Genomic DNA, 14,149 nt, shown 5'->3' on the forward strand with positions numbered 1-14,149 from the left:
TACACATGGGGGAGAATGTAATCCCTTCCCTTTAGAAGCAAGAGGCAGAGGGAGAAGAGGAAAATCTCCCAAAGAAGTTATTTTGGTAGTCAGAACTGATGGACAGACTGTCACAGAGCACAGTGGGAGGGAAGCAAGGCCACTTGACAGCTCTGTAATTGAATGAGTGCGAAGGCAGAACCTAAGAATATAGACCCTAATATGAGAATGCCAGCACCGCAGTCCTCACCATGACAGGATACTCAGCAAAACAGCAGCCAGATTAGAAGGATTCAGGGATAATGTGAAATCTGAACTTGCCACAATGGAGAAATTTTGTTTAAAAAGTTTTAGTCCTTCCTTTTGAAGGATATTTGCTAACATTTGAACTTCTTATATATAATTACGCTTAATTGAACTTTATGGTAATATATGTACTTCTGATTTAATAGTGTGATACAAACATTTTCTTTACATTCTTTCAACAAATAAAATCTGAGCACAGGGACTGGGAATGTGTCAGTGAACCAAAGATAGTCTTTGTTCTTTTGGACCTTACATTCTGATTAAGGGAGAAACGCTTATAGTGTCATGGAGAAAAATAAAATGTCTCAGGGAGCGTAGGAAGTGTGGCTGAGACAGGGATTATGATTTTATGTTGTGAAATCAAAGGACACTTGTGCAAAGTCCAGGACGAAGTGAGGGAGCGAGCCTGGTGGGTATCTAGGGAAACAGCTTCTGGAGGTATTGGGACAGCAGGTGCAAAGCCTTGAGATGGGAGTGCACTTGATACTGTGAGGAAGGGGGAGAAGAGTCGGGATGGAGGTCAGAGAGGGAGCCAAACACATAGGGCCTTCCTTGCCAAGACAAGCCTTTGGATTTTTTTTTTTTTTATTGTTGGGGATTCATTGAGGGTACAAGATGTGTCACACACTGAGACCCCACCCCCCTCCCTCTTTCCCTCTCTCTGCTCTTCCTTGCCACCACCTCCTCCCTCCTTCTCTCTCTTTCTGCTCTGAAAGGCCTTTGGATTTTATTCTGAGTGAGATGGGAGCCAAGAGAAGATTTTGAACTGGGAAGTGATATGGTCTGCCTTGGGTTTTAAGAGTTACAAGGATAGCTGCAACTCTTCTGTTGAAATTAGATTACAAGGGAGCAAGAAGAGAAGCAGGAAGACTAATTAGAAAGCAACTGCCACAGTCCAGGTAAGAGATGGCAGTGGCTTAGAACAGGGTGGTGGAGGTGGTTGAAAAGTGGTTGGTTTCTGAACATACAGGGTGATCATGAAGTCTAGAATCACAATGTTATTGTGTTGGGTATTGAATTGTAGTATCAGTTGACAAGACCTGGGAGCCACTCTGTATTTTCAGACATATGATGATGGGTATGATGTGAGGTATGAGAGACAAAGGGGGAAGTCAAAGATGGTCGGTCCCAAGGTTCACGGTCTGAGAAACTATAAGCAAGGGTGTGTGTGCCATTTCCTGAGACATGAGAAACCATGAGAGAGCAGGTTTGAAAGACAGGATCAGGAGTTTGGTTTTGGGCATACTGAATTTGAGATGTCTATGAGGCATACCAGTGTGGAGGTCAAGGCAGTTAAGTTATATGAGTTTGGAGGCCAGTAGACATTAGGGCTGAAGACAAAACCTTGAGAGTTGTTGGAATCAAAGTGTCATCCAATCAAAGACTGGATAACATTACCTTGGGAATGAATATAGATAGAGAAGACAAGAGGTTGGTGAATAGACCCCTTCAAAGCTCAGAGGTCATAGAATTGAGAAGAAATGAGCCAAGGGGATGAGAAGGAGAAGTGGTGTCCTGAAAATTAGGTGAAGCAAACTTTGTTCACTTTTATAAGACTCTTAAGTTCAAAAACTTAAAAAAGAAACCCTCATGTTATTATCATAGAACAATATTTGTATTTAGCAGATGCTATAGTACTGCAACTAAATTGTGCCCCCAAATGGAGGAAAGCAGATAAGAAAGACCCCTTACATAATGTCACTTTAACAGGATTAATTCCATTAATTTGGTAATACTTTATACTTTTGGCAGCCTAGCCAGCTCCCTCACAACTTATTTGGGCTGAGTCTTTGCCCTATCTCCTATTTCCATCTTCCTCATCAGTCAACTTCTATATGCTGATTACTCTCAAGGTTGTGAACCCAGCCCAATCCCCTTTTTAATTGCAGTTCTATTCAATTGTCTTGACATCTTCACCTGGTTGTCCCTCAGGTTCCTTGCATTCAAAGTGTGTAGGACAAGATTCACCATCTTTCCTGCCAAACCTGCTCCTCAGACCATATTCCTCATCTTGGTGAACAGCAAGTTTACATAGTTACCCAAAAAAGAAAACTTGAGAGTCACTGTAAGCTCTTCTTTCTCCCTTACTCCCAACATGTATTTGGGGTCAGGTCCTATAACTTTTACACTTTAACATATATGCAAAAGTATATGTGTAAAAGGAGAAGGGTGGAGTATCACCCCATCCCCATTACTTCCGCTTTCCTTAGGGCCTTTCCTCGCTTATTGCCAGAACTATCATAGCACTCAGTTCTTCTTTCAATTCCTCTGTTCTACTTCCAATGTATTACTCAAACACATACAGAGATTCATTCTAAAAGGAGAAAATGAACAGATTAAAAAAAATTGGAGTCTCTGACCTTCTTGAAACAACACAAGGAGACTTCTGACTGAGAATGCTGATGAGGCCAGGAGAGGTGGCTCACTCCTGTAATCCTAGCACTCTGGGAGGCCGAGCAGGTGGATTGCTTGAGCTCACAAGTTTGAGACCAGCCTGAGCAAAAGCAAGACTCCATCTCTACTAAAAATAGAAAAACTGAGGCAAGAGGACTTCTTGAGCCGAGTTGGAGGTTGCTGTGAACTATGACACTACAACATTCTACCCAGGGTGACAGCTTGAGACTCTGTCTCAAAAAAAAGAGAATGCTGATGGAGGTCAATTATCAAGGAACAAAGATTTGTCCTTAGAGTAGCAGAAATAGCATAGAATTGGACAGAGGAGATTTGTGTTCGACTTACAGCTAAATTGCTTGCTTAGTTAAATATTTCTGGCCAGTTCTTGGTAACCTCTGTTCCTATAAACTCTACTCCAGCCCACCTTCTCCAGGAAGTCTTCCCTGACTATGTAGATTTAGACAAGTCCCCTTTCTATGCCCACAGCAGTCTATGCCTGCCTTTATTATGGCAACTTATAATACTTGCTGATTAATTCCTGTTCTATTAAACTAATAGACTATAACTTCTTTGTATTCTCATGGCTCAGCATAGTGCCTGGAACATAGTAGATGCTCAGTACTGTGGAATGAAAGCATATTACCCAAACTTAGCTTTATCATCTATAAAATGGGATCATAATGCCCACTTTCAGCGTTTCTTTGAAATTTATATAAGAAGCATATAAAAAAACTTCATAAACTATAACTCAACGTATAAAATACTCGTTTATCCACCACTACTTTATAGTCCAAATACCTTAGCCTGGCACTCAAGGCCCTGAACAGTCTGTTTTCCAGGCCACCTTTTCAATTTCCTTCTGGCTACCATCCCCCATCACTCGATATTAGAGCCAGTTAAACAATATTTCCAACACACCAACTTCTTTCATGCTTCCTATCGTTTTATCTAGTTTTTAGATTTTATTTCTTAGCATAGCGAGGGGAAGGAGACTGAGGCTCCACCCCTCCTGTCCTTTTATACTTACCTATCTACATGTCAGTGTCAATACTGTGGGCTGTTATTATCATAATTACGATCCCTAATTAGTAGGAGCTGAAAACAAATGTTACTTTTGTCTGCTAAGCATTTTGCTATCCTCCAAGTACCCCCCATCCTAGTCAGTATTCCACTTGGCCACCAAGTGCTTTAAAACATGGGTTCGATTATATTTTCAATGCCTCCTGGATACAATCACCTAGTACCACAGACAAGATGCTTCATGATCTGACTTCCCTCTGCACTTTATCTCCCTCTGCTCCTCCAGTAATAGCCTTTACCATAGCTGTAGTAGCTACAGGACTTGTAGGTTTGCCAAGATAACAGGCTTTCTCAGCTTTCATGCCTTTGCACATGTGTCCTTTGCCTCCAATGTGCTCCTCTACTAGTCTATCCAGTGAACTCCCTGTCATCCTTTAAGATTCAATTCAGAAGTAAACTCTTCTGTGAAACCTGCCCTTTAATACTCCTTGGCAGAATTCGATGCTCTCTCCTCTCTTATTAGGCTGTACATATCTTGTCACAATCTTCTGTGAGGCGCCTGTCACCTCCACTGCCTATAAACTCACCTAGCATAGGGCTGTGTTTCATCTCCGGTCCTTATTGCCTGGCTCACCGAATCAGTTGAATCCACCAAGGTCTCCCTGTCAGGGGTTGCCGGAGCGATCACTGGAGTCCTCCATCACCGCCCATCACGCACACGGCTTCTTCAGGGCTGGACTGCTAGAACACTTTGTCCTTTGAGGTGGCAATCAGGTGTCGGAGGTGTTTCTAGTCAGTTAAACTTACGGCAGTAACGCGCTGGTAAACATTTATTTTTGGAAAGGAGGATTAGGGCTTAGGGCAGTGCTGCAGCCCACTAGAATGTAAAATAAAGACACTGCCTTCGCTTGGTTCATACCCTCCAGCTGGGGCATTTTGACCGCTCCTCGCATCCCGCATCCGGCATCCGGCATCCGGCGCCTACCTCTCCTGAGGGCCGGAGACGAGGCCGCCAGGAAGTGACGAAGCGGAAGTGAGGGCGCGCAGGGACGGAGGTGCGTGCGGGCCTGGTCTGAGGAGCTCGAAGTATCCTTGGGACCTAGGGGTTTGAATTTGAGTGGGAAAGGGCCCCCGCACCGGGGCTGGACCTTCCTCTCAGGTAATAGCTGCTGTTTGGGAGTGGAGATGGGGATGGAGGGGGCCCTGGCCCTGTTGGCTGCCATCTGACGTCCTGTTACCTGCCAGCACAGTCGGGTCTGCACTATGGAGGCCATCACCGTCTGCCTGAGGGAAAATCCCTGCTTTGTGACGCTGTCACACCTTCCCTCTAGAAACTACCCCATGGCCCAGCCTCTCCCTACCCCGTGAAGTGTTGTTCTCTGAGGGAGAGTGCAGGTCTGATTCCCTGACCTAGCGCCCAGTACCCGGCCCACCTAGTACACAGTGGTCATTTGGAAATGGTGGTTGAATGAAGACGTGGACGCCAAGAAAGACCCTGTCTACAGAAAGTTAATCTGCTACTCTCTGTTGTCAAAATTCTTTAGGTAGCCTCTCGTTTCTTCCTCCCGACAGCCCTGTCTGTGATTTTTGCACGCTCAGAGAAGTTGTTAGGAAATGGCAGAGCAGGACCTCATATCCTTGGCTTCGAATCCTAATTAGTGACATGAGGTATGTGAGTGCCTAAGTGTGAGCATTTAATACAGAGTAGCCTTTTGCTTCAGTGGGTAGGGACTGTTGTGTGCCTGTTCTTCCATTTCCTAAGTGGTAAGCTCTGGAAAATTATTAGTTGAATGAATTAATGAATACACAGGTAGGGCTGAAAAATGTTAGTGTCTCTGCCTCTGTCAGTGTTCTTTCCATCTCAACAGTAACACCCTGAATTCCATGGTATTCTCTGTAATCACTCCCCCTAACAGTCTTGGCCAGACCTTTTTTCTTCCTCACACTCATGCCTATAGTCAGAAACTGTGCAAGCACAAGAGGTGCTCTCTTCTCAAAGCACCACCCTAAATGCATCTTTCCAGAGAAGGCTCTGGGCACTTAGCCTCTTAGATACTGTCCTCGTTACTGTCTTAAGACTTTGGTTAAGGTCAGTTCAACTCCCCAATTCTGAAATCCAATACGTTTTGAAAACCATTTTCTCCTCTAACTCAACTTTGGTGGCGACACTTGGCCTTTTATATAGTCTGTTTACATTGGGTTTGTTGTTTGTTTGTTTCTGGCACTGGAGTTGACTTTTAATTCCTCCTAAAGCCACTGAAGCAAAAAACGCAGTTGATTTGTTTTTCGAGACAGGGTCCCACTGTGTTGCCAAGGCTACCTCAAACTCCTAGGCTCAAGCGATCCTCCTGCCTCAACCTCCCAAGTAGTTAGGTCTACAGCTGCTCCCCACACCTGGCTTATTTTTAATTTTTTTTTTTTTTTAGAGACAAATTCTCTCTCAGGCTAGTCTAGAATTCCTGGGCTAGTTAAGCAGTCCTTCCACCTCACTCTTCCAAAGTGCTAGGATTACAGTGATGAGCCACCATGCCTGGCCCATTTATATAGTCTTTATTCCAAACATGTGCATGTTCATGTATTTGGTAAGATTGGCCCCACACTTTTCTGTAGGTACTATATATATGGTATAGACATTGTACTACTATTTTTTTTTTTTTTGAGACTGTCTCACTCAGTTGCCCTGGAGTAGAGTGCTATGGCATCAAACTTACAGCAACCTCAAACTCTTGGGCTCAAGTGATTCTCTTGCCTCAACCTCCCAAGTAGCTGGTACTACAGGCGCCCACCACTACACCTGGCTATTGTTTTTAGAGATGAGGGTCTCATTCTGGACCAGCCACCACGCCTGGCCTGTCCTATTCAAAAATTTAAAAATTGGGCCAACGTGGTGGCTCATGTCTGTAATCCTAATACTCTGGGAGACTTAGGTAGTAGGTTGGCATGATCTCAGGAGTTTGAGACCAGCCTTAGTAAGAGCAAGACCTCCATCTCTACTAAAAATAGAAAAATTAACTGGGCATTGTGGTGGGTGCCTATAGTCCCCACTACTCAGGAGGCTGAGCAGGAGGATTGCTTGAACCCAGAAGTTTGAGGTTGTTGTCAGCCCTGCTGACGCCATGGCAACTGTAGCCCGAGTGACAGAGTCTCTGTCTCAAAAAGAAAAAATCAAAATTGAATGCCACAACTCAACTGACCCCAAGGATTTGGATAAGAGATGGTGAATCAGTAGTTTAATGTCACCTGATAATTCCAATGATTTTTGTTATATGATTCAACTAAGACGAGAGAAAGAAATGGCATTGTGAAAGTGGGCACATCTTAAAAGGAAAGTAGACCTTTTCTGCCTTATCATTTATTTGCATTGGAATTATTTAAGGGAGAAAGCTTCTTAATTGGTAAGTTTTTTGAATGTGGGAGTCATGTTTTATATTTCTTCACAAAGCTGTGTAAATGGTAGATAAGAAATATATGGTGATTGATTTGAAAATATTTTCTCAAAATTCTAGAAAATTCTAGAATTCTTGTAGTTCTTGACAGTTACAAGAACTAGCTTTTATTTTTTAAATATCATGTTTATCATTAGAAAGCTGTAGAATCAGTGCAGTTTATCTCAAAGCAGAATCATTAAGTCATTTCATCATTCACTCAACACATGTTCCTTGAGTACCTGCTTTTGCTGGGTACCTCTCAGGCACAGGGTTGCGGTGGAAAATGAGATGGTCCAGATCCCTGCTCTGAAGGAGCTTCTAGTCTGCGATGAAGAAGGGGGCTGGGCAAATGACAAATACACGAATACACATCATCCTAAGTGCCATGAAGGAAATTGACCTGGTGCTGAAAAGTGTGTGTTCAGAAGACCTAAGTAGTTAGCAAGGTTAGAGAAGACCTTTCAGATTTGTGATATGAAATACCTTCTTCCTTATCTTTCTGAATATTATAGTGATTTGGGTGACTAGACAACTGAGATTCAGATGTGGAAACTAATTTTGTTTTTTCTTTTTTGTGACTCACTGTGTCACCCTCCATAGAGTGCTATGTCATCACAGCTCACAGCAACCTCAAACTCTTGGGCTTAAGCCAGTGTTTCTCAACCTTCCTAATGCGACGACCATTTAATACAATTCCTCATGTTGTGGTGACCCCCAACCATAAAATTATTTTTGTTGCTACTTCATAACTGTAATTTTGCTACTGTTATGAATCGTAATATAAATATCTGATATGCAGGATGTATTTAGGCGACCCCTGTGAAAGGGTTGTTTGACCCCCAAAGCGGGCTTAAGTGATTCTCTTGCCTCAGCCTCCCATGTAGCTGGGACTATAGGCGCCCACTACAATGCCCAGCTATTTTGTTGTTGTTGTTGTTTTTGTCATTGTTGTTTAGCAGGCCCAGGCCAGATTTGAACACACCAGCCCCAGTGCATATGGCTGGTGCCCTAACCACTTGAGCTACAGGCACCAATCCTAGAAATTAATCTTTTGTGCACTAATTTTATCTCATATATCATTTCACTATAATTACTATCTCAAAGTTATTCATTGGTATGAATGAACTGAGCATTTGTGTATAGTTGGGTGTCTAAAACACGTAATAAACCTACATATAATTTATAATTTATGTTAATGACCTTCAATTAGAATGAAAATACATCAATGTAAGAATGGTGTTTCACAAATTCCATGTTCATGTCACTAAATGAAGTTTATGTCACTGTACGATAGTGATAGTCATTTATCCAGACTTTTTTCATTGTGATTTTTCTATTGGTTGGGAGTTTATTTAATTTTGATATGGTGTCAAGCATATCCATTTTAAGCTACTGTATTAGATTAGAAGCCTATTTTTATTTCTTTATGGGGTGGAAAATTCATTTAAGAAAGCATTTTTTAATTTTTTAATTTTTGAAATAGTCTCTGTTGCCCATGGTAGAGTGCTGTGGCATTGCACCTCACAGCAACCTGAAACTCTTGAGCTCAAGTGATCCTCTTGCCCTCAGCCTTCCGAGTAGCTGGGATTACAGGTACCTGTGCCACAACGCATCTAGTTTTTCTGTTTCTTTTTTTTTTCTTTTAAGAAGAGAAGGGGTGTCCCTCTTGCTCAGGCTGGTCTCTGAACTCTGAGCTCAAGCATCCACCCATTTGTGCCTCCCAGATCTGTGCCTCCCAGAGTGCTAGGATTATAGACGTGAACTACCGCACCCGGCCATAAAGCATTTTTTTAGAAAATTTAAAATGCAGACTAGAGAATATAAAACAACCTAACAATAAGGATTGCCCCTCTAAAATATAGATAGTTACCAGTCCAAAAAAGAAAAAAGATTTTCATGTCTATTGTTCCATTCTAGCAAGTTACGATATATATTTTTTTTTTTTGTAGAGACAGAGTCTCACTTTATGGCCCTCGGTAGAGTGCCGTGGCCTCACACAGCTCACAGCAACCTCCAACTCCTGGGCTTAAGCGATTCTCTTGCCTCAGCCTCCCGAGCAGCTGGGACTACAGGCGCCCGCCACAACGCCCGGCTATTTTTTGGTTGCAGTTTGGCCGGGGCTGGGTTTGAACCCGCCACCTTCGGCATATGGTGCCCGCGCCAAGTTACGATATTTTTTAACTGTTATTTGCATTTATTTTATGTTGCATCTATTCCCGTGCCATAAGTTTTTGTTTCTTCAGTGTCTTCTGGGATATCTTTTACTTCTGTGCTACCTCTTCTTCTGGTTTGGGAGCAATTTGTTCCTTTTCAGTAAGGATCATCTCAATGTGGCAGGGGGAGCTCATGTATGGGTTAATGTGACCATGAGCTCTATAAGTTTGGCAACACGTCTTGGGTGCTTTGTTCACTTGGCTATGCTCAATGACCAGAGAATCTACATCTAAACCCTTAAGTTCAGCATTATTCTCTGCATTTTTAAGCATATGCAGCAAAAATTCAGCACTCTTTTTGGGTCACGACCCTGTGTCCAGCCCCACTGTTTGGCCTGGGCACACCTACCAACTCCACCATTGTAATGTTGGAATGGTACACATTGTTTCTGTAAGGTGACATCCTGAAGATACTTGGTGGCTTTTCATATATGCATACCCTTGATGGCCTGGGCAGTTTCATGTGTGTTCTTAAAGTGAACGCGAAGATTTGAGCCTCTTGACTTGCATGACTTTGTGGTGTTTTCTGGGTCAAGTGAATAGCGAACCATTTTCACAGAATACCTCAGGCTGCGTAGGGGAAGGGCGCAAGTTATGATTCTAAAAGTACTTTTTTTGTTGTTAGACTTGTGTAGCAACAGATCAGTATTTGCTGCTCTCATCCAATGTCACAGTGCATCTCTGCATCGAGTGGGTTTGCCAGAGGGGAAGAAAGGACAATAGAGAAAGAAAGGAAAACCCTCATGATTGAATAGCTTGTTGAAACAATATAAATCAGATTTTTGTTGCAGGAGTGAGTCAGATGAAAATGCCTGTATTTGAATTGCAAACAAGAAAATCAGGAAATTGTAGAAATACAACTTCACTTTTTTCCTCTACTGTTGATAATAGTCTCTTTCTGAGAAATCTTAATTAAGACAACACATTTTCTCTCTTGCTTATTTAAGGGTATGTTGTATTTTACAGAAAAAAAAAAGAGAGAGAGGTTAATTATCTCCTCTTATTTTTTAAAAAAGTGGTAGTTCATTTAGGATGCTTTTCAAAATTTATGTCTTCCTTTAACACAGAGAGAAATTAATCAAGCCTGAGCTAGTAGCTGAGAAGGTCAAAGAAGAGAAACAAAACTAAAAATAACAAACACATTTGTTATGGACTTCAGTATTTTTCTTTTGTAATGTGTGCAGTTTCTCTAATAAAATACTATAGATTGTCTAGGCTTTGTTGGGTCTGGATGTTCATCAGGGCTTGAAATCAATTTGGTACATTATCGTGGGGGCCGTTGGTGGTGAATCACTGGGGAAATTGCAAACTAACTGGCCCACCTTAATGCAAAGTGGAAGGGAATGGTTTCATATAAACTGTGAATTGATAATTGATCAAAACTTTTAGGACTTTGGTACCCTTTTAAGTTTTAATGTATTTTTGAATCAACCTAAACTGGCTTCTCTTCATGTGTACTTATTTTGAGATCTGAAAGATACATGCTGATCACTCTAGGTTTTAGTGAAATCCTTACACTATTTGAGTTTTACTGTTGACACTGTTTAATTCTAAACTCATTAGTTTTTCTGAAGGTAAATAAAATGACCTTTATCTCAAATTTATCAGCCTTATCAGAACTAAAATACAGAGTGTTGGCTTTAGGGTACCATGAAGTTAGCTGTGGAGTCTACTGGGGTGTAACTATCTGTCTTCTTAGTTAACTCTCCTTCCTTTTAGATTAGCAAGAAAGTGGACCATATTTAGAGGTGATTCTGATGACTTGTAGCTTTAAAAAGAATATAATCATAGGGTCACTTGATTCTAAGACTCATTTTTTTTTTTTTTTTTTGAGACAGTCTCATTGTGTCACCCTTAGAAGAGTGCCGTGGCATCCCAGCTCACAGCAACCTGAAACTCTTGGGCTTAAGTGATGCTCTTGCCTCAGCCTCCTAAGTAGCTTGGACTACAGGCACACACCACAACACCTGGCTGTTTTTTTTTTTTTTTTTTTGGTTATAGTTGTCATTGTTTTGGCAGATTCAACTTGCCAGCTCCGGTGTATGTGGCTGGCACCCAAGCTGCTGAGCTATAGGCACTGAGCCCTAAGGCTCAGTTTTTGTGCTCACTTTATTGGTTTTTAGGACATAATATTTGTATGCATGACAATGTATCTTACAATGTCAAAATGTGGATTCCATATTTTATACTAACTTGTCCACTGTCCATGTTAATGTTTTATACTCATTATGTTATATTTCTACCTGAGTAGATTGAATGATATTTTCTGCAGGAACTTTTAGGACTGGAAAGATCACCTGTATTTCCTTAAATAGCATATGCCAATCCATTATGAGGGATTTTCCTGTACTCATCCTAGGAACATTTATATGGCACCCTCAATTCTGGCTGAAATAAGTGAGAGACTAATTTAGAAACCTAGGTGTTTCAGAATGATTTAAAAAAAAATTTAACTTATACTTTCTGTGTTTTATTTGTAGGAAGTTGATATTTTATCAACATGAAGATTAATCATTTGTATTTGGGAGCAGCAGAACTGGGGACCAATTACCTGTCACAAGTTTTATAAGCCAGTCACTTAAACTCCTATTCCATTTCTCTTATCCTCCACTTCACCTTCAAACTTGTCTTAACCTATGGCATTCAGGAGGCAAGTGAAAAACTTTGTGAAAAATTACTCAGATGCTGAAGTAAAAGTCAGGGAAGCAACTTCGAACGACCCTTGGGGTCCCTCTAGTTCTCTGATGTTAGATATCAGTGACTTGACGTTCAACACAGTTTCTCTCTCAGAGATTATGAATATGCTGTGGCAGAGACTCAGTGACCATGGGAAGAACTGGCGCCATGTGTATAAATCCCTTACGCTAATGGACTATCTCATTAAGAATGGATCAAAGAAAGTCATCCAGCATTGCAGAGAGGGGTTCTGTAACCTTCAAACACTAAAAGATTTTCAACACATAGATGAAGCTGGAAAAGACCAAGGTAACAGTTCAAAGAAATTTATACAGTGGGCCAATAAAGATAAGGAGTTTCTTTCGGGGGGAGTCATTTAAAATCAGTAGCTGGGAAGAATTGTTTTTTTTTTTTTTTTAATTTTCTTTGTAAACTGGGAAGAGACAGTGTCCAGCATGGACTGGATATGCTCTTTCTTCCAGTTGTTCTTCAGGGTACTATGTATCTTTCCCTTGGGACAGTTACAGTTTCCAGTTTTATCCTCCATGTGGAGTCCTCAGTGCCCTAGAGAACAATTTTTTTTAAAGGTGTAAAACTAACACAGATTTCTGATAAAGTGATACCTCATAGAAAATGAATAAAAATGAATAAAACAGGAGGTATAGCAATTTGGTATAATTCATAATTATAATTAAGCTAGAATTTAGTCATAAATTAAGGAAGTATTTCAAAGACTATGGAATCTTCAAAGACTAGATGGAAATAGTTATACGAACACAAAAATTTAGGTCATGAAACAATTCTTTCGGGGGAGGAAGAGGAGGTGAAGTAGGGAAAGGATATGTAGAATATTGGGATGATTCAGTAGTGCCTGACATTCCACAGTGGTAAAAGAATTAGCACTTCCTCTCCATCTACTGTAAAATTATAATTTGTGTTTAAAATGAATAGTCCTATGAATCATGTGAAGAGGCTAAAATTCCGTGCCGTCTCTGTTAAGTATGCATTTTAAAAATAGACCTTTTTTAGGGCAGTTTTAGGTTTACAGAAAAATTATGCACAAAGTACAGAGTTCCCACATAACCATTCCCACCCATAGATAATTTCTGCTATTAATAACATCTTCCATTAGTATGGTACATTTGTTACAATTGGCAAACAAATATTGATAAACTACTATTAACTCAAGTTACTATTTACATTAGGATTCATTCTTTGTGTTGTACAGTTCTATGGGTTTTGAAAAATGCTTGCTTGTCATGGTTCTGCCATTTGGTATCATACAGAATCATTCACTGCTCTAAAAATTCCCTGTGCTCCACTTATTCATGCTTTTACCCCTCCCCCTCCCTGGACTTCTGTTCTTTTTACTGTCTCCATAGTTTTGCCTTTTCTGAGTGTCATGAAGTTGGAATCATGAAGTATGTAGCTTTTTCAGACTGATTTCTTTCACTTAGAAATATGCCTTTGCGATTTCTCCAGGTTTTTTCATACCTTGAGAACTTATTTCTTCTCTCCCCTTTTAAAATAGCTCTATTGAGATATAATTCGCATACCATAAAATTCACCTATTTAAAGTGTGCATTTATATGGTTTTAGGTATATAACTTTATAATTTGTTTTCTTTGAGACAGGGTCTTGCTCTATTGCCTAGAATAGAGTGCAGTAGCACAATCATAGCTCAGTGCAACCTCAAACTCCCTCTGCCTCAGCCTCCCAAGTAGCTTGGAGGTACCATCATGCCCAGTTAATTTTTCATTTTCTGTAGAGATGGGTGTCTCCCTATGTTGCTCCGACTGGTCTTGAAATCCTGACCTCAAGCAATCCTCTTGCCTCAGCCTCCCAAAGTGCTAGGATTATAGGCATGAGCCCACTGTGCCTGGCCCCACATTATAATTTTTTAAAATTATAATAAAATTTATATAAGAAAATTTGCCTTTCTAAGTGTTCAGCTCAACTGGCATTAATTTACATTTACCATGTTGCACAACCATCACCATCATCTATTTTTAAAATATTTTCATCACCCCAAAACAGAAACTCAGCAACCGCTAAGCAGTAACTCCTCTTTCTTACCCTTATTTACTTCCTATCTCTTTAAATTTGCTTATTCTTGTTATTTCATGTAAGTGG

At 40.8% G+C, this 14,149-nt stretch overlaps 1 protein-coding gene across 1 annotated transcript in view; it reads left to right on the forward strand.

The window, feature by feature from the left end:
• The first annotated feature begins 11,976 nt into the window (after window positions 1–11,976).
• Window positions 11,977–14,149, forward strand: part of ENTHD1 (ENTH domain containing 1) — an 88,168-nt gene continuing 85,995 nt past the window's right edge. Inside the window, exon 1 of the mRNA XM_053584941.1 lies at window positions 11,977–12,325. Within this exon, the coding sequence (XP_053440916.1) occupies window positions 11,977–12,325 (349 nt within the window). The remainder of the gene's footprint in view (window positions 12,326–14,149) is intronic.

This window comes from Nycticebus coucang, chromosome 3 (genome assembly GCF_027406575.1).
Source record: "Nycticebus coucang isolate mNycCou1 chromosome 3, mNycCou1.pri, whole genome shotgun sequence".
Taxonomy (NCBI): Eukaryota; Metazoa; Chordata; class Mammalia; order Primates; family Lorisidae; genus Nycticebus; species Nycticebus coucang.